At 46.0% G+C, this 23302-nt stretch overlaps 1 protein-coding gene across 1 annotated transcript in view; it reads left to right on the forward strand.

The window, feature by feature from the left end:
• The window catches only part of IDH3A (isocitrate dehydrogenase (NAD(+)) 3 catalytic subunit alpha), a 456350-nt gene extending 449138 nt beyond the window's left edge, over window positions 1-7212 (forward strand). The window contains exon 11 of the mRNA XM_069624412.1: window positions 6808-7212. Coding sequence (XP_069480513.1) covers window positions 6808-6891 — 84 coding nt within the window. The 3' untranslated portion in view covers window positions 6892-7212. The remainder of the gene's footprint in view (window positions 1-6807) is intronic.
• The last annotated feature ends 16090 nt before the right edge of the window (window positions 7213-23302 follow it).

Consider the following 23302-nt stretch of genomic DNA (forward strand, 5'->3'; position numbering starts at 1 on the left):
AGGTACCGGCTTTGTTACACACCTTGGGGTTACACACTGGGATTTGGCAGATACCTGTTGGGGAGAAAACTCGAAAACCACGAATGATCCTTTTCCCTATTTTGTAGGCTTTAAATTGCTGCTAAACATGCTAGGAATACAATCTTGTCTTGTGTTTGGTCTGAAGTCTGTAGTGATCATGCTCTCATACATCCGGGGAGTGCAGAGATGGCCCTGTAGCCTCCTAACACGGGAGTGATTGCTATTCTATCAGGCCCGCTGGAGTTTGGTTTCGCGGGTATTACATGTGCCCAATTTTCTTTGGAAAAAAGAACAAAGATGACGCTGCCATGTGAAATAGAAAAAAAGCACTACGCACTTTTTTTTTTTATTTCCATGGAGGGAGGCAGGTGGCTGAGTAAATGCGGGCCTGTAGAAGAGCTGGTAAGTGGGGGACTGGTGTGGGATTCAGTGGGGTTTGTTAGGGAGATGTCCTGGTAGGCAGGGGCGCCGTGTACGGGGGCCGAGCCCCCTCCCCCCCCCCCAGCCGGAGAGAAGTGATGCAGCATCGATGGCCCTTTCCATCGATACTGCATCACTTCTCTCCGGCCGGGTATAATCGCGAAAATGTGCGATTAAGCCCTCCACTCTAGGACTCATTGGTGTATGGTCCTGGAGGGGAGGGCTTAGGCGCAGCGGTATTCAAACTGCTTAGTGCGACAGAGGGCCTTTGTGAGGTCTCAGACTCCATTAGGAGCCTATTAATGAAGACAAAAGAAAAGCACACACCTTCTTTTGCCATGATGACCATCATCAAGGCAAAAGAAGGTGTGTGCTTTTTTTCGTCCCTGGTGAGTAAGGGCCTGAAACTTGCTTGGGCCGGTTTGAAAACATTTTTTCATTTTTTATTCTTCAAAAACCTTTCATCCTTCTTGGGTCGATATAAGTACCAACACAGGTTTGGTGATATTGCATGCATATTTGTTCTATAAAAAAGAGCTTAAGGGTAAGTGCTATATAATACCATATTATCATGTGGCCTTGGACGTCTGCTTGGAGTCACAGTATTTTGACAATATGGATCTATACACACAGATATTAATGATAGGTATGGTGATCGATTCTTGTATGAAATGTATATCACCTTAGTGAAATCATAACCATATTTTTCGTAGTGTAGTTTACTTAGGAACAATGCTATTTGATGCCACTTCCTATTTTGTCAAGGGGTGAAAGGTTGTGTTTCATCACTTCCCGGGATGTCACTTTGGTGTGGGGTCAAATTTCCTCACTTCCGGTGATATCAGAGGTCAAGTGTCGAGAGGCGAGGGGTGGGCCACTTTTTTGAGGCGAGGGGTGGCCATTTTTTTTGGGTGACCAGGCCTATTTCTTGTCCCAGTCCGACCCTGGGTGGCAGCAGTGGTGTGGAACTGCCCAAGTGTCACAGAAGTGCTAGAACATATTTGGGCACAGGCACTTACTGTTTTAAAAATTAAGCACTTGGTATACACATGCAGTTGCAATTGAATGTTCATTAAAAAAGTATGCCCTCAAGAGTATGCTATCACAGAGAAACGGGGACCCCAAAGCCAGTTCAACTACCCACTCCCAGGTGTGCTACTTAACAGGTAGATGTAAGTCGAGAGCCAACCAACCTCTTTCTCCTATCTGTGCTACTGTACCATACAAATTAGGGGGAATCGCTCTCCTGCAGCTTCTCTCCCAGTAATCGATTCTTGGTGATTTACTGGTGCAGTCACAAAAAAAAGATTTTTTGGGGGGTTCGTTTTGTTTTCAAAAGTAGCGCATTGCTAAAACCCCCTGACTGCCAGTTCATTGTCCTTGGAGCGTCCCAGGCTCCCTACCCCCTGAGAGCCACCAACCTTGGGTGCTGTTTTATAACAAATGAAAGACGCAGACAGAACAATAACTGTGTGAGTCAACTGAGAGATGAATGCACTCATGCTCCATTTAGAGAGCGGCTTTGAAAATGTAGCTCTGACAAATAAGAGAATCAGGGGGGCAAAGAAGCACTGCACATCTCCGCTCCCTCTTCATGGGTTTACGGTTGCCACCTGAAAGGTTGCCATCAGCTAACCTGCATCCTGTCCCAACTCCATGCCTCGTTTGCTATTCCCTGGTCAACCAAACCCTGTGAACTCATAGGCCGCATAAGACCCACAGAAGTCTTTTTACCGTCCGTCCTGAACGTTTCTTGCACTAGTGGTATTAACGCGTGCAGCTCCAAGGTTTAATATTAAAAACCAGTGTTTGTGGGTAAAGGGCCGGCATAAAGTCTCTATTTCAGAGCCAGAGTCAAATGATAAGGTGCTTGTGGCAGTATGGAGTTCCAGGCCTCTGCTTGGACGCCAGGTTCTGCAACCTTTAGCTCTGTAGATGTGTTGGACTACAATGCTCATCAGCCCCAGCCAGCATACTCAATGGTGATGGATCATATGAGTCGTAGTCCAAAACACTGGAGAGCCACATGTTTAAGACCCCTGGCTTTAAGGAACAGGAAGTAAAATAATCCATGAAAGTAACAGGAGTATGACGTTCCTGGATCTACATGGGTAGAATAAAAGTAGACTAGAAGAACAGCCTGGGGGCATCAAGTTTATGTAGGATGGAATGGTGGGGGTCTGAATCACCTGAGGAGACAGGGGTATCTTACAGGTCTGAAACCTGGTAATCCACTTTACAATAAAAGACAACATGGAGAGAGGTGATATCTCTGTGTGGCCTGTAAATCTGCCGAGATGCCACCAAACTGTATTACCATTACTGCCACTTGGTCTGGCGGTATTACTGCCGGATTACAAGTGGTGGTAGGCAGTGTTAGTCCCCATTAATTGGAGTCCATAGGACTCCATGGTGGGTTTCAGCGGTATTACTGCTGGTAGTAATTTTGCTGGTGGTAATATCCCAAATTGTTCTATTTTGGGCGGTATGGTGGAGGAAATACCTCCAGCTTCTTGCTGGAGGATTTTCTTCCACCTTTGCCCTCAAACTCATAGTTGGGCGGTGCAATAATGTGGCTCTATACGGTATTACCAGTGTTGCCAGTCAGAACTCATTTACCTCCGCAATGTATTCAGTTCTCTGTTTTTTTGTCCTGACGCTTAAAATGTGCGATTTGCATTACAAGCTGTGTGCCGCAGACTGCTTCCACTCTAAGCGGGGGAGAAGTTAGGACTGTGGGGACTGAGACGGCAGGACTTTTCAACCTTTTGACACGAGGGGCCTTCACTGAGTCTTGGGGGGTGGAAGGGGCATCACCTCCCACGGGATATGGTCCAGTATAATTACCTCATTGCTTTCTATCACTGGTTCCTCTACATCAGCCTCTTGCTGACATAGAAGGGTTTATAGCTGTTCAGTGGGCATTCAGTGGTTAAGATCTATGCTGGCCTACCATCTTGTGATAAACGGCAGCTATTAACCTTAAATTTGTCGCCATTGCAAGTCTCACTTCTCCCACAGCAACAGCAGAGCCCGCTTGTCAGTGCCTGATGATCCCAAAATTCTCTGTAATTTTATGCAAAATTGCCTTTTATTTTTATAAGGTTATTTTACTCACTGAATGTTGATCAAGTGTTTTAAGTCTGGACTTTATTAACCGGGTGCTTGTAATTGCAGCACGAGCACTATTTAAATCTAAACTAGAGGAGTGTTTACAATGTTGATTGTTCCAAAATACATCTCCTAGTGTACTACTTTGGGTCAGGTGGCCCCCTTTAAACTGTACACAATGATGCATTGTCTGGTTGACATACTATCTGATTTGTGTATTTTATAAAAGAAACTAAGACCACTAGAACTCACCACCCCAGAAATTCCCAATCCCACCTTTTGGGGGCATTCCTGTGGACATGAGAACACAGAGGAAAGCATGAATAAAAAAGTATTTGCCTTCAAGAGGAAGCTAGACCTTTGCAAAAGAACAGTTGGAGCTGGGTAAGCCACCTAGCAACATTAAGGTCCAGCTTTGATGAATACTTCCCTGAAGTAAATGCTGGCATTAATGACTGGGTGATGCAGACTTTTCTGGCAGAGGAGGTGGTGCATCATCCATTTGATGCCCAGGAAGAGCTGATTGAGTTTCAGTCGGACACTACTCTGCATTCTGAATTTAGGAACATTGCAGTGGGTGAATTTTGACTGAAGGTAATCCTGGAGTATCCTACATTGGCATGGTCTGCTATACAGTCGCTCTTACCCTTTGGGTCTTACTACTTGTGCGAAATAGGCTTTTCAGCATTGGCTTTTTTACTGACTGCTCCATTTTTTGAATAAGGGGTGTTTCAAATGAATGTTGAAAACCCGGAAAGTGGGAGTTTTTAAAACATGGAGACAACCATGGCTACAACATTTAGACGCGAGTGCTTCCATCAGTCCCAAACATCACCGGTGTGCAGGGTGAGCCTGGGTAACTGCTTTTTAACATTGTACACTACTTTACCAGAATTTCTGGTAAACTACAATGTTAAAAGCGGTTAACACTCTTTCCCTCCCCCCAACCGCCCCCCCCCAAATCTGAATCCACACTTGATTGCATTATACTTCAGACAGGATTGCATTATACTTCAGCCAGGATTGCATTATACTTCAGCAGTACATCTGATCTGTCCACTGAAAGGTTTAAGATTAAGCTACATCCCTAACTGTATCTGGTTACCCAGAGGTAACATCTTAGCAAATTTCACTTGTGGCTGGCCAATCTACAGCAGCACTATTGTAAGTTTGAATTGTTGATGTATTACTGAGCTATGGCACCACGCACGTCTTGCTTGGTAGTTTTTAATCGGGAAACGTCTTTACTTCTCGTTTCCCTTTTTTTTTGGTGGTGGTGGTGGTGATACTCCACCTTGCAGCTGTACCTTCTGTTTAGCAAGCATTTCATTCTCCCATCCTAGTTGTGTTGCTGTTCGATTATAGAGCGGTGGAGTAGGGGCAGTGATGTCTTTCTGGAATGCAACTCGAAGGCTTAAATCTCCTTCTTTCTTGACTTTAGTATATGCAGTGCATGCCAGCCAATGTTTCCACTGTTCTGCGCTGCGTGCGCCAACACCCGCCCCCCCCCCCCGCGTGCCGGTGCGCCAAGTTGGCGACTACCGGCAAATTTGCGGTCATGTACCTGCCAGTGATGTCGCTTCCTGTATTTGGGCCCCCCCGGGAAATTCATAAGTCGGCTCCCAAAAATATGGCAAACACAAGCCCAGTATAGAGACTTGGGTGACCAAGAGAAAGCTGAAAAATGCTGTGGTATTTATTCTGCCTGCATTCTGTTTCCTTTGCTGCGCGGAATATAGAAATAACATGTGCGATTCTCCAACAGTTATAAGATGCCCAAATTATATTGTGATGGAGTCCTCAATGCGCCCCCGTGTTGGCACAAATGTGGACACAGTTATAGCACCCAAATTGTGGTCATGCACAGAAGCGCAAAGATTGTGGGTTCATATGTTTAAGCGACTGCAAAACGTTGAAACATTTTAAAGTCCTAGAAGCTCAGAAGTGATCCCGTTTGCACTGGTCTTCCCTTACTCTAAATGGAGAATAACTCCAAAAGATGACTGAATAGTTTTTTTAAAAAAAAAATGTTTTATTAGAAAATCAATCCTTTTGCATGGGAATGAAATATAGCTCACTTTCTTTAACCAAATGGGGCGCTACGCTCTCCCCACTATATCTAACGGAAAGGCATGCTTTTAGAAGCATGTGCATGCTTCATACTGCAATGCTCCTAAGTATTTGTTCGGCAATGTTATGTAACATGTATTCTTTTATTTACCCTAATATGATGCTCATTAGTATGGTGGGAGTGCTCCACTGCTGGGAGCTACGAGCAATCGCGAGGGGGGGTGGAGGAATCTACCTGGCTACACCTAGCAATATACTTGCCTTTAAAGTGTTGCCCAAGTGGATGGCACTCATTGGATGGTTTCTTCATGCTGTGAGATTTTTATTTATTTATTGGATATTTGTACGGCGCCTGTACAACAAATGGTGTTTAAAGGCGCCACAAAACAGAAAAGGGCGGGGGGGGCGACGACGACAAGGGAGAAAGATAACGATAACTGCCCTACTAGGCCTTTTGTGACATTTGGATCCTGCAAGTGCAGTAACAAGAAGTGCGAGGGAGTGGGGGGAGTGCTGGCCTGCGTGAAATGCGAAGTGCTAGGGTCGGAAGGGAAGTGCAGGGTGAAGAGGACCGAGTGCAAGTGAAAGGGGGGGATAAAGGAGGGTGGGGGAGAGGCCCACAAGGGCTTGGTGAGTGCTAAGAAGAGGCCAGGAGGGCAAGAGTCAGGGATTGCATGGGGTGCAGGGGTGAGGGTTTACATGCTAAGTGCAAAGGGGGGGAGAAACTGGGCGGGGCGAGGTGGCTGGGAGGGGTGGTGCTGGTGCCCTGGAGAACTCGGTCACTGAGGCAGACGAGGGTGATAGCTGGGGATGGGGAGATGGAAGGGAGAAGAGAGAGAAAATTAGGGTCTTGAGTAGATTTCAGAACTCGGGGAGATCTGGCTCAAGCCTGAGAGGGGCAGTGCGACTATTCCGGAGGGAGGCTCCTGCGAAGGAGAGGGATCTACCCCCACTCTCTGCTTAGCGAAGCAATGAATAAATCAACTACCAGACTTTGCTGGTCTTTTTCATATAAATATTGTGGGATATTCTAACAGAGTATCCTGTTTAAATGTTTTTCTTTTGCTTTGCCCAATCATTCTCGGTCTTTGTTTAGTGTTTTGTATCCATTTTGTGCCCCAGATATTTAATGAGAATGCCCAATAAAGGTCATAGGTTAAAGGCTGTGTTTTTCTTCCTTTTCAGGTGTTGACTAAGGACTTAGGCGGCAACTCCAAGTGTTCCGAGTTCACAGATGACATCTGTCGCAGAATAAAGGACAGCGACTAGTGTCCGCCTATTCACGATGCGGCAGTTACTCCCAGTGGTGACAGCACAAACCCAAGAATCACACTCCTTTATTATTTCATTTCCAAGTTTTTACTCTGGGCATCTTTAAAGAAGACAAAACGCACAGCCCAAACTAAAAGCACCCTTCTTCTTTTGTGTCTTGCTTGTGATCTTAATGTTTTGTTGCTTTTGATATTTTATTTATTTACATTACTGTCTGCTGATTGAATGTATTCTTTTGTACTACGTCAGTCAACCTTTTGGAATTCATTTGCAGTTGCTTACTGAAAGCTTCAATAAACTATGAACATTTGTGAATTACTGGAAGCATTAGGTGACTTATGTGAATTATGCTTAATTACTTCGTTAAAGAAATGTTTCTTACCAATGGCACCCACACTGCATCATTTCATCCCAACTGTGGAGTTTCCTTGTGATATCACTTCCACTTCAAACTCGTTCCAAGCGAATGGCAGGAGTGCTGACAGAGTGCCTGTATTCTATCCCAGGGAAACAGAGATATGACTTTGCACTGCCCTTTGCCTGTGTGTATTTTTGCATCATCCTATTAGTGGTGCTCATTTGTTTGCTGTGCTTTCCTACCATTGAATATTCTTAAATTAATAGTACTGTGGCAAACCAGAAGGAGGAATCGGACGAATATAGGTCAAGTTTTATTCAGATAAAAAGGATCAAAAGGCCTAACTTGCCACATGTCTAAGAGGGACGTGTTCCCTACCTAACACAACAAAAGCTAAGGATGGGTGTTACATTCCAAAATTAAAATTCTCCGGTCTGAATCCTATCCAACTAACTGGCGCTTCCACTTTAGAAAGCTCCAAAGTAGAGCATAGAGATAGAGGCCAGGACAGCACCTCTAGGGAAGACCTCTGCCAGTCTACAACTGCGACTGAATGGATTGTTCAAAGAAAGTCCTAAGTTCCTTTAACACAAGAGGATATCCTTCCCAGTTATGGTATCAAGTTATGGGTTTCATTCTCCCCTTTAGAAAAAGAAAAATGTCTCTTGCTGTGAAGAGTCGCCTTCCTCTGGGATTTCTTGGAAACAAAAAATACTTCTAGCTTTACCACCTCCAAGACATTGGAACTCCCCGTTAGTCTTGTAATCATCAGACAGGTTGTTTTTCTTTCACCAAAGTTATTTTACATAGGGTGGCTGTTCACCCTATTTTTGTCAAAGTTCAAAATAACTTATTTGGCTTTCTTAGCCTCAATTCAAAGCGTTCATATTGCCTTCTTTCATATATTTGTACGTTTGGGTTTCTCAGGCTCCTGTAACTAGATAGTTTCCCAAACGTTATTCACAATATTAGTACTTTTTTCTCAGATCCCCTTTCTATAGGATGTTTTCATTCTCGGATTTCTCAGTTCCCCGTAACCTTGATAGTTTACCCATCGATTTCTCACAATTTTCTTGTTATTCTCAATCCCTCTTTCATAGGGTATTTGCACATTCAGTTTCTCTGGCTCCCGTAAACTTTATAGCTTTCCCAGCTTGTATTCACAATATTAGTACCTTGTAACGGTAGGTTCTCAGTCTGGTTTCTCCGCCTCCCATAACCTCGCCGGCTCTCCCCGCTGCTGTTGGCTCAGTATCTACGGTCCGACTTGTAAGGAACACTGGGACCCAGGCTCCCTCAGGTGGTCTGGTCTCAGCATCCGTTACAAGCCCACCAGTCCACAACAGCTTCTTCGTGGTCGTGCCACCAGATGGGACAGTGTTGTTTTTGGTCTGTCCGTCTCCTCAGACCTCAGCTTCTCGGTCAGGTAGAACGCCAATGCTAAGGCGTTCGGATAGCGCTTTGCTTGCCAACCTTGCTGCCACAGGCTCTGCAGCCCTGCGTGGCTCTGCCCCTCCAGAACATCGATTCTGCGGAGGCTCACATCTGCATAGCAGTTCTTCACTCTCAGTAGGAGTCTCTCTTCATCTTACAATCTGTACTCCTCTTATAAATGTCACAGGGATAAATGGAACAGTGTCCTTCATGGATCAGGGCTTCAGCTGTGTTCAACATTGCCTGAAGACAAAGAGTTCAAAGGAAATCTCATTATTCAATGAATCCAAAACGATGTCACAGCCAAGGGATTTCTCTTGATCTTCTTTGCCTGTGTTGTTCAGGGGAGATCAAGCACTACCTGAAACCAAACGGAGAGGAAATGTCACTGTTTGGTGTTTTCAAATCAGCAATATTCAAAACTGAAGTAAGTTGTTCCAGTCTTCATATATGCAGATTATGTATGTTGGACAGCCTCAAAGAGGGTGGATTCCCCTTTTAGAGAAGGGACAAAGACCCTGTATTCTAGTACAATTTTAGAGTGGATTATATTGGGTGCATTTTATATAGTGTGAGGATGTTGAAGAAGGATGCTGACACAAAGGTGGCATGGTTTTGTTTATACACTTTTATTTCTTTAGGTAAATAGATCCTTTCTATCCCTCCCTTCTAAAAGGGGTTTCCCTGCCTCAAACGTAATACTAAAACGGGTCTGTCAGACGTCCGTCAAAGTCAATCCCACTTTCCTGTGTCACAACCTACTTTTGTCCCTCAGACTACAGCTAAAACGGTAAACTCCTTTAAGGAGAACGGCTCCCTTCATCTGCTTCTGGGATGGGGTTTCACAAAATCTTCTCTCAAAACAAATATATATGCCAGATTACTCCCCTCCCCTGGTATGACTTGTTACAGTACACAACAAAGCAAGGGGGAATGATCCCTTCCACTGGCGTTTCCAGCTCTACTCTCAGTTCAGGGTCAAGATAATGCCTCTTTTCTGTTGGTCTGCTTTGGCACAGTTTAACACAAGGCCAGGGGGAATGACTCCCTTCCCCTGGCATTCTAGCAAAACCTATGATTTGGTTCCAGGAGAATGACTCCCTTCTCCCGGTATTACTTGATACAGTTCTTTCTCACTTCTTCCAGCTTGAAACACACTTTGCTACTGTGACTTTCAACAGTGCCCTAAATCTTGTTAGGTTCCAAGACCATTCTCTAGGCTCTAGGGGTCTCCTCTTGACCACTGTGCCTAGGAAGGGACCTTCAAGAGTTTCACTAGTTCACATTGGGGTCCCAGACTGTTCTCTTGTAACTAGTGGACTTATCTCCGCCCCTATACTGAGGAAAAATTCCTGTATGCTTTGCATTACTTCTGTTGGGGTCTCGGACCCTTCTTGTATGACCAGTGTTCTCCTCTTTTCCACTGTTATGGTGGACAGAGTCCCAGACTCTTCCCTGGTGGACAGTGGGCTTCTCATCCCTTCTGGTATGGTGGACAGCCCCCAGACCCTTCCCAGGTGGCCAGTGGACTTCTTCCCCACTGTTATGATGGACAGGGTCCCAGACCCTTCCCTGGTGGCTAGTGGGCTTCTCTTCCCCACTGTTATGAGGAGGAGTAGGTTGGACGCACTCTCGACCTTGTGGGAGGCTTGTGAGCAGTATGCCTAGTACAAAGCCAGATAAGGATTGCCTGTGCACCATCTGCCTGTGTCCCCTCTGGGTCTCCCGTACCACGCTTTTCCTGCTTTCGGGCTTCGGTACGTCACTGAGGCTTCCAGGGATGCCGGTCTGGCTTCTTGGCTCACTTGGCTTTTCCTGTCTGCTTCGGCAGCATCTCCAGCTGCTAAGCCGCCCGACTCTTCTTGCCCTTGCTATCGTGCATGGAACCGCACCTGCGGAACCCTGTGAGAACTCACAAGGCCGACCACCAGCGTCCTCGGTTCCTCCTCTTCTCGGTTCAGCAACCATATTTTGGAATTTCCCTTCGCTGAACGCTTTGCTGCCTATTTCTTCTCCCGCTGAGAAGAAATCCCGGCACTCCAGCTGAGTTCTGTGCTGGGATTGATCAAAACTGTTGTCCATTCTGTCTTTATAGATTGTAGGCCATTTTTTGAGGGGGGGGGGGTGTCAAAGGCCCTTGTTACTTTTGACAGGTTGATCTCTATGCCTCTTCGGGGCCACCTTGTCATAGTACCGATATTGGGAGCCGTCTTTGTGTTTTCTGTGTTCTTCCTCATCTTGGTGTTTTCAGAGTCAGGTGTTTCTTTGGCATCACCATAGTATATGGTTCTACTTTGAACAAGAAGGTTGGGTTTGAAAGGATGGGCTAGAAAATGTGGAGGTGTTGTATTATTCCTGGGCTAACCCCAAGATGGTTGTCCTTGTCCCCAAGGAGGGAGTCCCTCCACATGAGGTCCTCCCACATTTAACCACCACCAAGTGGACTATTGGGTAGCAGCCTCCCCTCCCTAACCTCATGAGAAGGGGCTCCCCCTTGGGGAGAATTGACGACACCTTGTAAATTGTCACAGTAGCCAATGTGTAGAATTTAGCTGCGCTTTGAATTCACCCATGCATGTATGCAACCAAGAAACGAGCCAGGACACATGGGTATGTATCACACTCCATGCTTATGGAAACTAGCCGAAGGCATGGCCACCCACCTGCATGCATCTGCTATCTCACACTACTTTAATACACATCCACATTACCTCAAAATACGAATGCAGCTATCCCCTAACAATACAAATTCGGTCTAGCTGCACACATGACTCTCACCACATCACGTGCCAGCATGTGTAATATTCCAGCTCCAACCTCGACCAATGGCAACCTTGGAACAGGATTCCTTTCTGCTACATCTTCGGCCCGCTATGAATAATCTTTTCCACGAGGCACTGTTGTTCACATTTGATTTTACTTGGGTTTTCAAAACCCAACTATATTTATGCACCTGTGGCTATGCTAGCATTTGCGTTGCCTAAACAAATCTAACCTCACTCTACGCACCTCCCAATTCTAAAAGTTAATGTCAAATGTTAATGCAGCTTCTGAACAAATTCTTTATATCATAAATTCTCTAGCAGTTGCTCTGATCTTTCTGGGAGATGGTCTGGATGGTGAGGTGCAAAAAGACCTCAAATTTAGTGGGCAGTGACTTGTGAGATGATCAAATTCTCTGCATGAATAGCATGTTGTACCTCAGTGGGAGGTAGAGGTGGCATTATATGATCCCTTGATTTCTCCATCATGAGTTTCAGTAGAGGGTTCACTATCTGGGGGATACTTGTGTGGTTCTACTTCCGCCCCCCCAACTGCTTGGATGTCTCAAACCCCTCTGAGCAGTGTATTACATTCTCATGGTTGTTGTTCTCGCTCTTCTTCATTTTCCACAGAAAAACTATTCCGTCGGGAAGACCTAGGATGTGGACTCGAGACTTTCGGAGTCTTATGTCTCTTTTGGGGAGGAGGTTTCCCTGGGCACTTAAAAATTAAAGGACTGTATGTTTCCCAGGGAGATGTTACACCCTGTCTTAACTTTATTAAAGCTAGAGATCTAGCACACTCTCCAACCCAGTGAGAGTTGAAAATAATCTGGGTTTTTCCCCTAGTTTCCCAGGGTACCTTACACCTCTATCTCCACTCTCAGGGTTTGGTAGGTTTTCCTCTGGATCTTAATGGCGTTGGAAGAGTAATTCAGGAGGCTACATTTCATCTCTGCCACACAAGGCATAATGGATAATAGACTATTGTTCCACCAAGGTTTCGCAGGCGGAGTCCTATATTACCAAACAGGTGGGGATGGCCACCTGAAGGGCTGAAGACATTTCAGCTTCCTCTTTCCCGGTGATCCAGTAGTGATAATTATTCCCTTCTACATTTTTCCTGATGGGTGGGATAGCCTAGGAAGTTTAGGGAAGGAAGGTGAGGACCAACCTGCTTCCGTTGATGTTAGGGTTACCATAGGACTCTGGCCAATCGGGGTGTCTAGGTCCTACATGTACTGGATAATCGACCGAGTCAGTCTCCACCGACCCAGTCCCCACTAATATTTAAGACAATTACGTGGGCCAACTCTCTCGGGTTGTCCAAACCCCAACCAGGACCAATTGTGGCGATCCAGAAGGACTCTGACAAATATGGGTCATGTTTAAGAGTTTTACTCAAATGAAAAGAATCAAAACACCTAACATGTCCTATTTCTATGAGGGAAGCTCCCTACCTAACAAAACAAAAGCTAAGGATAGAGGTTAAAGTCCAAAATTAAAGTTCTCCAGTCCTAATCCACTCGTAATCCTATCCAACTAACTAGTCATACCACTTTCGAAAACTCCTAATTAGAGAATAGAGGTATGAGACAGCCTTGAGGGAAGACTTTTGCCGGATCCAACAACGGGATTTTATGGATTGTTCAAAGAAAGTTCATCAATGTTCCTATAACACATGATATCCTTCCCAGTCATGGTATCAAGTTATTGGTTTCACTTTCCCCATTTTGCAAAGAAAGTCTCTTGGTCTGAAGATTCCCCTTCCTCCTGGATTTCTTGAAAATAAATAATACTTTTTGCTTTACCACCTTCGAGGCATTGGAACTCACCGTTAGTCTTGTAATCCTCAAACAGGTTGTTTTTCTTTCACCCGTTAATTTTATCCTGGTTTTGTCAAAGAACAAAATAACTTTTTGTGGCTTTCTTAGCCTCAATTCGAAGTGTTCATCTTTCTTTCTTTCTTTCTTTCATATGATATTTGTACATTTGGGTTTCTCAGGCTCCTGTAGCGTAGATAGCTTCCCAGCTTATACTCGCAATATGCGTACCTTGTAACAATAGGCTCCATCAGGTTTCCCAGGCTCCTGTAACCTCATTAGCTCTCATAGCCTTCACTCAATGTTTCTGTCGGATTTCTCACAGCTCCTGTAACATTGCTGGCTCTCACAACTGCTACTTAGCTTGGTAGCTATGGTCCGACGTGTGAGGAACTCAAAGACCTGGGCTCCCTCAGGAAGTCTGTTCTCAGCATCCGTTACAGTTCTACCAGTCTACCACAGCTTCTTTGTGGCCATGTCGCCAACAGAGACTGTTGTGTTTCCGTCTCTGCCTCTCCTGTGACCCCAGCTTCTGTCAAGATGAGCTTTGCTCATCATCCTTGCTGCCACTGACTTTGCGGCCCTGCATGGCTCCACCCCTTTAGTCGATTCTGTGGTGGCTTGCCTTTGCATAGCAGTACTCCTCTCTCAGTAGGCGTCTCTCTTCGCCTTACAATCCTTACTCTTATTGTGCACTTCACAGGGATAAATGGAACAGTGTCCTTCATTGACCAGGGCATTCAGGCTGTTTTCAGCATTGCCTGAAGCCAGAGAGTTTGAGGATACGTCACTATTCAGTGAATCCCAAACTATGTCACAGACAAGGGGTTCATGTTCTTTGCCTGTGATGTTCAGGGGAGACCCAGCACTATCAGAAACCAAAGAGACAGAGGAACGTCACTGTTTGGTCTTTTCAGAACAGGAATATTCAATATGGAACTAACAACTGTTTGCTCAGTATTCATATATGCAGATATTGTACTATGCAGATAATGTACGTTAGACAACCTCAAAAGGGGTGGCTTCCCGCTTGGGTGGGGGGGGGGGGCGGAGGACACATACCCTGGATTCGTCACAGTACAGAAACAAGGCTTTGCACAGATTTGTGTTACTTTGTATACACATTTTACATTGAAATGCTTGTTACAACTCGTTTGCACAACATGGGCTTTTATTACTGAACAATTATTTTGTACAAGATTCCTTTTCTCTGCACAAACTTACCGTGCACAGAGTTGGTATTCTACATAGGAGTATGTTGTGTTCACAGTATTGTGACCGTAGCCAGTTATTGTGCACGCGTGTAACCTTTTTAATACTTGTGTAAAAACATAATGTGAGCAAATAGTTACTATGTTTGTGTTTTACTTCTACTGTTTGTAAAACCTTTTTTACTGTACACAGAATTTCCACTTTATACACTTTTGTTAGCGTACACATTTGTCATTGGCATTCTCTATGAAACAATTTCTGTGCACACAGCTGGATTACTGTAAATATAATTATTTAAAACAAATGTATTACTATACATAAATGTATACACATATACACAACTGAACCCACTAGTTAAAGTATTGACAAATATGTTCCAAGCGTCAGGGGTTAGGCTGGCCTCCAGAAATGGTAAGTTTATTGTGAGGCAAGTGGGCACAACGATGGCTAGTGGCTTCTAGATGATGTAGGCTGCACTTTTATTTTGTAGAATTACTTCTCGGTCGTCCTGCTCTTCCTTCTTCCCAACTTGTTGCGACAGCCTTCATTTGCAGGGGTGTCGGAAACAAGCTGATAGCTGACATTTTAAAAACGTGCAAATATTTGGAACTCTTGTACGTGCATACGTCACTCGGAGTGCTGGTCCCACCCTCCACCCCCACTTCGCCAACCACTACACCCTGTTCCTGTTTTTTTCACCTACTAGGTGGGTCGGAATTGCTGCTCTGTGACACCTCCTTTTTCTGGGCATTACTTTTTTGCAGAGCACTCCCCTTTTTAATTCTGATTGGTGTTTTTCATCTTTACATCATGGTGCCTCCCTCTGGCGCTTATGCCATATACTACAGGATTCAAACAATGCATCCAATGTAGGAAGCAGTTATCGGCGGGTGATCCACATCATGCGTGTGTCTGGGGATCCATCACCCATCAAGTTCCTGTGTATTCTGCTGTAGAATTCACCCGAGGTCTCTCCAATTTTATTTTTAAATATGTTTGAGTTGCATGCTTTCACCATGCATCAAAGTACAATTATGCGATCAAGTTACATTTTTATAATCACGTCGCTGCTCTTGCAGCTTCATGGCGAGCTCTCCCAACACAAACTAAAACTTGTCGAACAATACAAACAGTTCAAAAACAGAAACAAAAAGAAGAAAAACAAACATAAACTCTGCTTGCAGCAGGTCATCCGTGACCCGTCAACCAATCATGAGGAGGGCGGGGCGGATAGCAGGGAAAACATCGCACTGGGCATGGTTATTGATGTGTCTGGGTCAGCGTCCCAAAAACCACATTCCAAAAGGGCCGACCCCAGCGGGACATTGTATTTTCGTTAACACTTCTCTGGGTAATATTCATATGCATTCAGGGTGGTTTATCATCCGATTGGTGGAACATGGATGCTGCAAGCGCCTTCCATGCGCCAAAGGCGACAGCTGCAATGTCATCGAGGGACCTCGTGTAGCCACTAGCCGTGCTTTCGTTTCTGCTTCACACCATATTTCCAACTCTGTGTGCCACTCTTAAAACTGGGCTCTTGTCCAGCTTTGATGACATGACCAAGCGCCTTTTCGCTAAGATGCAGGCCAAGTCCATAAATTTAAGAACATGTTTATATTGACTTGCTCTGGAGTAAATTCCCAAAAGACATTCAAGTGGAATCCAGCGGTATCTAGTGACGCCAGCCCCCGAGCAGGCTTCTTCAATTCTATACCAGAAGGCCTGAGCTTCTATACATGACCAAAACATATGCATCAAATTAGCATGATCTCCTTTGCACCAAGGGCAGGTAGAGGTCGCGTTAAATTTCACCACTCTGATGGGAGTCATGTAGGCGTGCTGCAGCACATTGATTTGAAGCAGCCTGAACTTAGCATTGCAAGACACATTTTTCCAAAGCTTAGCGCCAGGTCCCCCTTTGCACATTGATCTCAAAGTTTCTATCCGCTTCCCACTGCGCCTTCAGTCGGGGGTTTCTGACACTGGTCCCATCTAGCAGACATGCATACAATCTAGACACGGTCTCCAACCATTCTCCAATGTATACATTAGGGCCAGCAATTTGTTCTCCTCCGGCCCTGCCAGCCACCCTGCCTGTTTAGCTTGCGCAGCTTTCACTTTTTTCATATAGCATACAAATTGTCCCCTAGGGAGGCCCTCCTGTTGTTGTAGGCTCTCCAGATCTCTGAATGTGCCATTTGCATATAAATCCACCCAGGTGGCTATACCCAAAATTCTCCCTGCATGACGCTTACATTTTCTTCACACACACACACACACACACACAACGGCAGCAATTGGAACATTAGGGGAAATTGGGTTCCGCAGCTTGAGTTTCGTCATGGCCCTAGACTATATCTCCCTACCCAGTTTCACAAGTAAAGTTTGGGATCTCCTACAACTGTCCAGAAGCCAGAGGAATTCCTTGGGCCATGCTGGCCTCATTAACTGTCGGAGCAGCTCTGATTCAGATGTGGGATCATCCGATGGCCAATTCACCACAAAGCTTAGCTGAGCAGCCAAATAATAGAGCTCAAGCTTAGGCAATTGTGCCCCGGCATCCTCATATGGCAGGCACAGCACCCCCCAATGCCAGTCCGTCGTCTCGGTCCCCACAGAAAACCCCCAATAAGAGTCTCCGGGGATCTAAAGAACGCAGCTTCAATATAGTAGTGGATGCTCGTGAAGGCGTATAAAAGCCGAGGTAAAACCATCATTTTAATTATAGCAATCCTTCCCATAAGCGAGAGTGGCAGCTTGGACTAGAAATGCATAGATATCTTGACTCTGTCTACCGACTGGAACGTATTGCATGTAGATGTGTCTTTGGGTGTGTGGGTGATCCTAATGCCCAGGTATTTAAAGGAGTGTGTCTCCCAAGTTAGCCCCAAGGCAGGTAATGTAGCTTTGTCTCGATTGATTTCGTAGCCCTGCCAGAGGAAAAAGACAAGATTTCGATCTGCTAAAAGAAATCCCAACCCCCAGCAAAATCTAATATTATAGGTAAGTTATGATTGGGTTTGCACAAGTAGAGCAGGACATCATTCGCATACAAGGATATCAGGTTTTGGATGCCCCCTATTGTGATGCCAGCCTCCAAATATTCTTGCCGTAGATAGACCGCTGTTGGCTAATTTATATAGCATATAGGCGAAAGCAGACACACCTGACGTGTTCTGCATAGTATATTCCATTGTGTAGAGATTTGTCTGCCCGATTTTACCCATCAAACAAAAGTCTCCCCAAGCCCAAAACTCTGTAGCGTCTCTATCATCCACTTCCAGTAAACCGAGTCAAAAGCTTTAATTGCATCCAAGGATGCCACAGTATAGTGCCCAGTGTGCAGGTTGGTCTGATCAATTAAGTGTTGCAACCTTCAAAGGCTCAGAGTGGTGTTTCGGCCAGGCACAAACCCAGTCTGATCCAGATGTACTAGCAGGGTAGTAGCTTTTCGGAGACGCCTAGCCAGAATGGTTGAGTATTTTCCATCGTAGTTTAGTATGGCTACAGGACGGTACGAGTCACACTATTCCGCCGGCTTCTCAGGTTTAAGTATGGGTATCACTAATGTTTCCCTCATGCTCGCCAGGAGTATACCTTTATCATAGGCCACCTCAAACACCCTTAATAGTGTCGGGCCATGGCAGAGCTGTATGCTTTGTAGAATTCCGAAGGGAGCCTGACGCTCCCTGGTGTTTTGCAGGTAGAAAGGGAGGTGATTGCCCCCTGTATTTCATCCATTGTGATAGGATGGTCAAGTGCAGCCCTCTGATCTGCAGGGAGCCGGATCAGTGAACTTGCCTCTGTGATGTCCCCCAAAGGTACCTTAGTGTCATGTCTGTATAGCTGAGTATAGTAGGCAGCAAAGATGTCATTAATTGCTGTTTGTGAACTCCATGGTGCCTCACATTTGTCATGTAGCAATGTGGTTGTGACTCTGGGGTGTTCCCATTTGCAGAGCCACGCCTGGAGTCTCCCAGGCTTATCCCCATCCGCGTGGGTTTGTGCTATTGGTGTGGCATAATCAAACTTAGACAGTCTCTCCCAATCCAGTAGGCATCGGGTTCAGGCCTCTGATGGCATGCGTCCGACTGACCCTGATTCATTGTGTAATGCCTCCAATGCGCTAATTTAATTTTCTTCAGCCTCCAGCTCCTCCTTCAGCTTCCGGCGGATGCCCCCAGCACTGGCTATGACTCCCCTCCTGATCACTACTTTCATGGCTTCCCAGACGGTGCCCCAATTGTCCACACTTACAATATTGTTTTTCAAGAAATTAAACAGTGTGTCCCATAGCTTCCATCTAAACAGTTCATCTCGTAGGGTGTCCACAGGCATATGCCAAGTCGGGATGGGGGACCTGGGGCCTACCTTGTCCCATACAATCACTAATGGGGAATGATCGAACAATGTGCGTCCCGTGTACACTGCAGCAGTAAATTCGTCCAGGTGCTCAATTCCCACACACAAATTATCTATCCTTGTGTGTAGTTTGTGTGGGGCTGAGTAATAAGAGTATCCACTGGGCATCTAGGTGTATTTCTCTCCACACATCCGCTAAGCCTAGATCTGTCAATGCCGTGTTTAAGGCAGCGGTAGCCAGGGATGACCTGCCTCTGGGGGGGGGGGGGCTGTCTAGATTGCATTTCTCTCTGTTCAAGTCGCCACCACCCCATATGCCCCGTTTTAGTGCTACACGATTGCACAGTGCGTATATGGCTAGGTATTGTATGGTTCACAAGGCATACTTCTTGGTTATCTAGGTATCCCCACAATATTAAATATCTACCTTCCTTATCTTTTTCCATATCTAGTAGTTGAAATGGTACCGCCCTATCTATCCACATGAAGACCCCCTTGCAAACTTAGAGTATGTGGCCGCATATCCCTTTCCTCCCCAGCAAGACATGAGAGCTTCTTGGTTTTCTGACGTAAGATGCGTCTCCTGTAATAACACTATCGCTATTTTCTTTCGATGTAGATATGGTTTCACTCTTTCTACGCATGCAGGAACCCATACCCCTAACATTCCATGTCAAAACCCTAAGTTGTGTCATGACGCACTAAAAGCACCGCCGTCCTAATTCCCACATGCTTTCTCTCTTGGGTTGGCACATTAGCCCAGTATACCCCCAATTGAGGCACACGACCTGCACCTCCAATTTTTACCAGCACACCCAGTACCATTGTAATTAGCAAACACTACCATCTCCTCTCCTGAGCTGTGACACAGAGCAAGCCATACAACACAACTTAAATAATAACAAAACAGTGAACCAAACTCAAAAGTAAACCATTGGCCAACAGGACACCCCTTTTGGGCACGCCCATACTCCTTAGTCCTAGCATGGCCGTAGGCACAGGTAAGCACTCCAGCAAAGGCTGGCGCCAGGTGTCAGCCTGAGTGGGGTTGGCCAAGTTCACCAGTGGGCAGGAGGACGTCACCCCCACCGGAAGAATGATGTACTAGAGCGACATCAAGTATCCCCAACAGGGTCATCTAAAAATTTTGGTTTCAGCATTTCACAGTGCGTCATCCAACCACCTGTTGAGGTCAAGCATACTATTTGTCCCTGCCTCTGATTAGCCTTTTCCAGATCGGCCCTTCTCCGGTTGTATGTAGATCATGAGGTTGTGCTAAAGTTCCCTCAAGGCAAGTCGTGGAGCATACTTCCCCCGAGAGGATCCGGGGTGCAGTTCTGTTGCCTTTTCAAGCGTCCGCACCCTCCTTATCATGCAGGTTATTATGCTAAATCCAAATGTTTATCGCAGCTGGACATTCGAAGCAATGTGATTTCCCATTGTACAGCACCTTCATTCTAGCCGGATACATTAACCTATATTTAAGCCCCAGTTGTCTGAGCCTCGCTTTAGTGGGAATAAATACGTTCCTCACTTTCTGCACTGCTGGGGTGTAATCCGGGTACATGTGGATCTTTGAGTTGCCTATCTGTATTTTGCCCCCCTCCCTGGGAAAACTGCGGGATCGCCTCCCCATCCGTGAAGTTTAATATTTTAGCTATGCTGGGCCTGAGATGGGACCCCAGTGGGGCCTTTTTCTGTTGTGATGGCTGCGCCCTTTCAACCATAAAGCCCTGTGATAACTTCCCAGAGCCTATTTCATGGGGGATTACGTTTTCAATGTCGTTGGTTGGGTCTAGGCCCTCTGGTAGCCCCAGCATGCGGATTTTACTCCTGCGGATTCTGCCCTCTGCTCTGTTCCAGGATGGCATTTCCTGTCTCCAGTGTTTTAACTCTTGTCATGAGGTCTCCCGTAGCGTCAACAGTGTCCTTCAACTGTGCTTCCACATTGGTAACTACCCTGCTTGTGTGCGGACATCCTGCCGCAACAGATGGATACGAATCTTGACCTCATCAATTTTAGGTTCCAAGTAGGACCGCAAAGCAGCTATAGCGATGAGGACCTGGTTTTTCTGCCTGTCCGCAGGCTGCATGCTGGGTTTCGCTTGTCCTGCTTCCAGTATTAGCACGGAGTCTAAATTCTTCTGGTGGCTGCTGAATGAGTCCTTTATGGTGCCCTTGCTTTTGTGTTTAGTAGGTGACATGCTGGGAAGGTCAGTTCAAGCGCACATCAAAGGGATGACAACTGGGGCACAGTCGTGTAAATTGCGATGGGGAGCCCTCTCTGCAGGGCACCAGTATAGACAAATTAGCTCAATCTTATAACAACCCCCCCCCCCAGTGATTTGACAAGAGAACTTTCCTGCCCAATTCCAATGTGCAGCAACAACTTGGTGATAGTTGGGGGCTCAGCTGGTTCCCCTTGTGTCATGGCGGTCCACAGTTGATTCCCACTGCTCATCCAGCATCTTGCGCCTCAGGTACCCAATTTGGGTCCCACTTCTCATATGCTGCAGGTTAGCTGTAGGGTCTCGCCATGGGGAAGAGATGCACAGCTGTCTGCTGCCTAGTTCAATGCAGATAGCACTCGGGTCAGCGTCCCCAATAGCGAACTAATGCACCAGACTCCATTCGCCACCTCAGTAGCTCACGTTACGCAGAGCAGGCTATAATGGTCTCCGTTCCAGGGGTCTGATTGCTGCAAATTGTTGTGAAACGCAGTGTATACCCAGGCAGCATTAGACCAAACAGTGTCCTTTCACAGCCTGCTCTAGCCCAACAAGCCCAGGTTATGCTGATTGCCCCCAGGCCCTGGGGACCGCCCCCCCCCTGTGATCGCAGGCCAGATTGTGCGCACCCCCACAACTCTACTCTCCCGCTACTGTTGTATGTGCAGAGTGCAGCCACACACTGCAAATCGTCTCCCCCAGGGGGCCCACTACCGTCCCTGCTCGCATCTCCTCCAGGAATTGCCCGTGCCTCCAGAGGTCGCCCGCACTCCATAAATCTGGGCCAGGGGCGCATGCACCTCGATCCATTCCAGCAGTCTGCAGGCATTAATTCAATATTCTGTGCGGGCGTCCCTCCAGCAGCTTTCAGGGCGTGCCGAGTGTCCGTACAAGTGTAGTTAGGTTCACACCTTCCCACGCAATGATATGTCTGTGAAAACCTCATGAGCACAGGCCACGTCACCCCCGCTCCCCCCTCACTCTGACAAGCTACCTTTCGTCCATGTCAGAGCTGGGACTGGTACTGAAGGAAATGGAAGACTGCCAGGAGCAGGAAGGAGGTTGACATTGGTAAGAGTGAGATATTGTACCTGCAGGGGGTTTGTGTTTTCAGCACCCACCTTCACTGCCGAGTTGAAGACTACACCACCAGTTTTCTGTTTAAGGGGAATCCCAGGGCGACTAAACATGCAAGTACCCCCTGATGTAAATATTGTAACCCTTGGTGGGAAAATAACCAAACTGTTTTTTGGTTACTCGCTACTGGAAGATCTGTTCTAACCTAATAGGATGGTTATGGTACCAAGGAAAAGCTCTGCTGCCTCTGATTCTAAACAAACAGGCAAGCATAGCTCTGTAGAGGTGAATTCCTGCAGGGCCGATTCTGTACGGACCGGAAACCCTGATAAAGTGGCTGCATAGGTACCCAAGTTGGCTAGAGCAGCTTCAGATTTTAATACTTTGCTACCGAAGAAAGGTGACAAAGACTCATCAAAGAAGTGACAAGGCTTGTTATCGATTGGCACAGAGTTCAGTACCGATTTACCTGAAAAGACTCTAAGCTAAAGACAATGTCAAACAACAAACCCAAAAAGACTACTTTGGTACCAAAGGAGCAGGTGGGGTCAGTAAATCTAATTGCTGGCTCAAAAGATTTTCATCCTGGTAAATATTTTACTGTCCCTCTGGAAGATCTTTTTAGTGCGTCATGTCTAAAATGCCTGAAATGTTGTCTCAATTCTCTCCTGAGAACCAGGACATTTCTTTTTCATCTGCAAAAGTAACACCTAAAATCTTTTTAAGAAACAATTGTGTTCCTAGACCTGTTTAATATTTATAATCTTCAGCCCACTTTGGTAGCTACAGAATTATCGTACCATAATAGCTTATTCCACCTTCCCTATGAGGAAGTAAGAGGTGCACGGTGAACCTTCAGCAATGGCTAGATATTTCCACTATATTTGAGACCATGCTGTCGGAGCCTTTCCTACAGGTATTGGCTCAGACAAAGGAAACATTCAGTTCTTCAGAGGTCCCACCTCCAAATCCTTCTGCTGGCGATGTCGGAGTTCCTGCCTCCCCAAATAAAAAACAGGTGTCCAGTGACAGACATGCATTCCGGGGTGAGCAACCATCCCCTTCACCTTCAAAACATACATTTTAAACTTTGTCCAAAGCCATGTAGGCTCTGGAGATTTTCCAAGTGGAAAAGCCATAAGCCTCAGG

The sequence above is a fragment of the Ambystoma mexicanum genome, chromosome 11, assembly GCF_040938575.1.
Source record: "Ambystoma mexicanum isolate Mex_15411 chromosome 11, UKY_AmexF1_1, whole genome shotgun sequence".
Taxonomy (NCBI): domain Eukaryota; kingdom Metazoa; phylum Chordata; class Amphibia; order Caudata; family Ambystomatidae; genus Ambystoma; species Ambystoma mexicanum.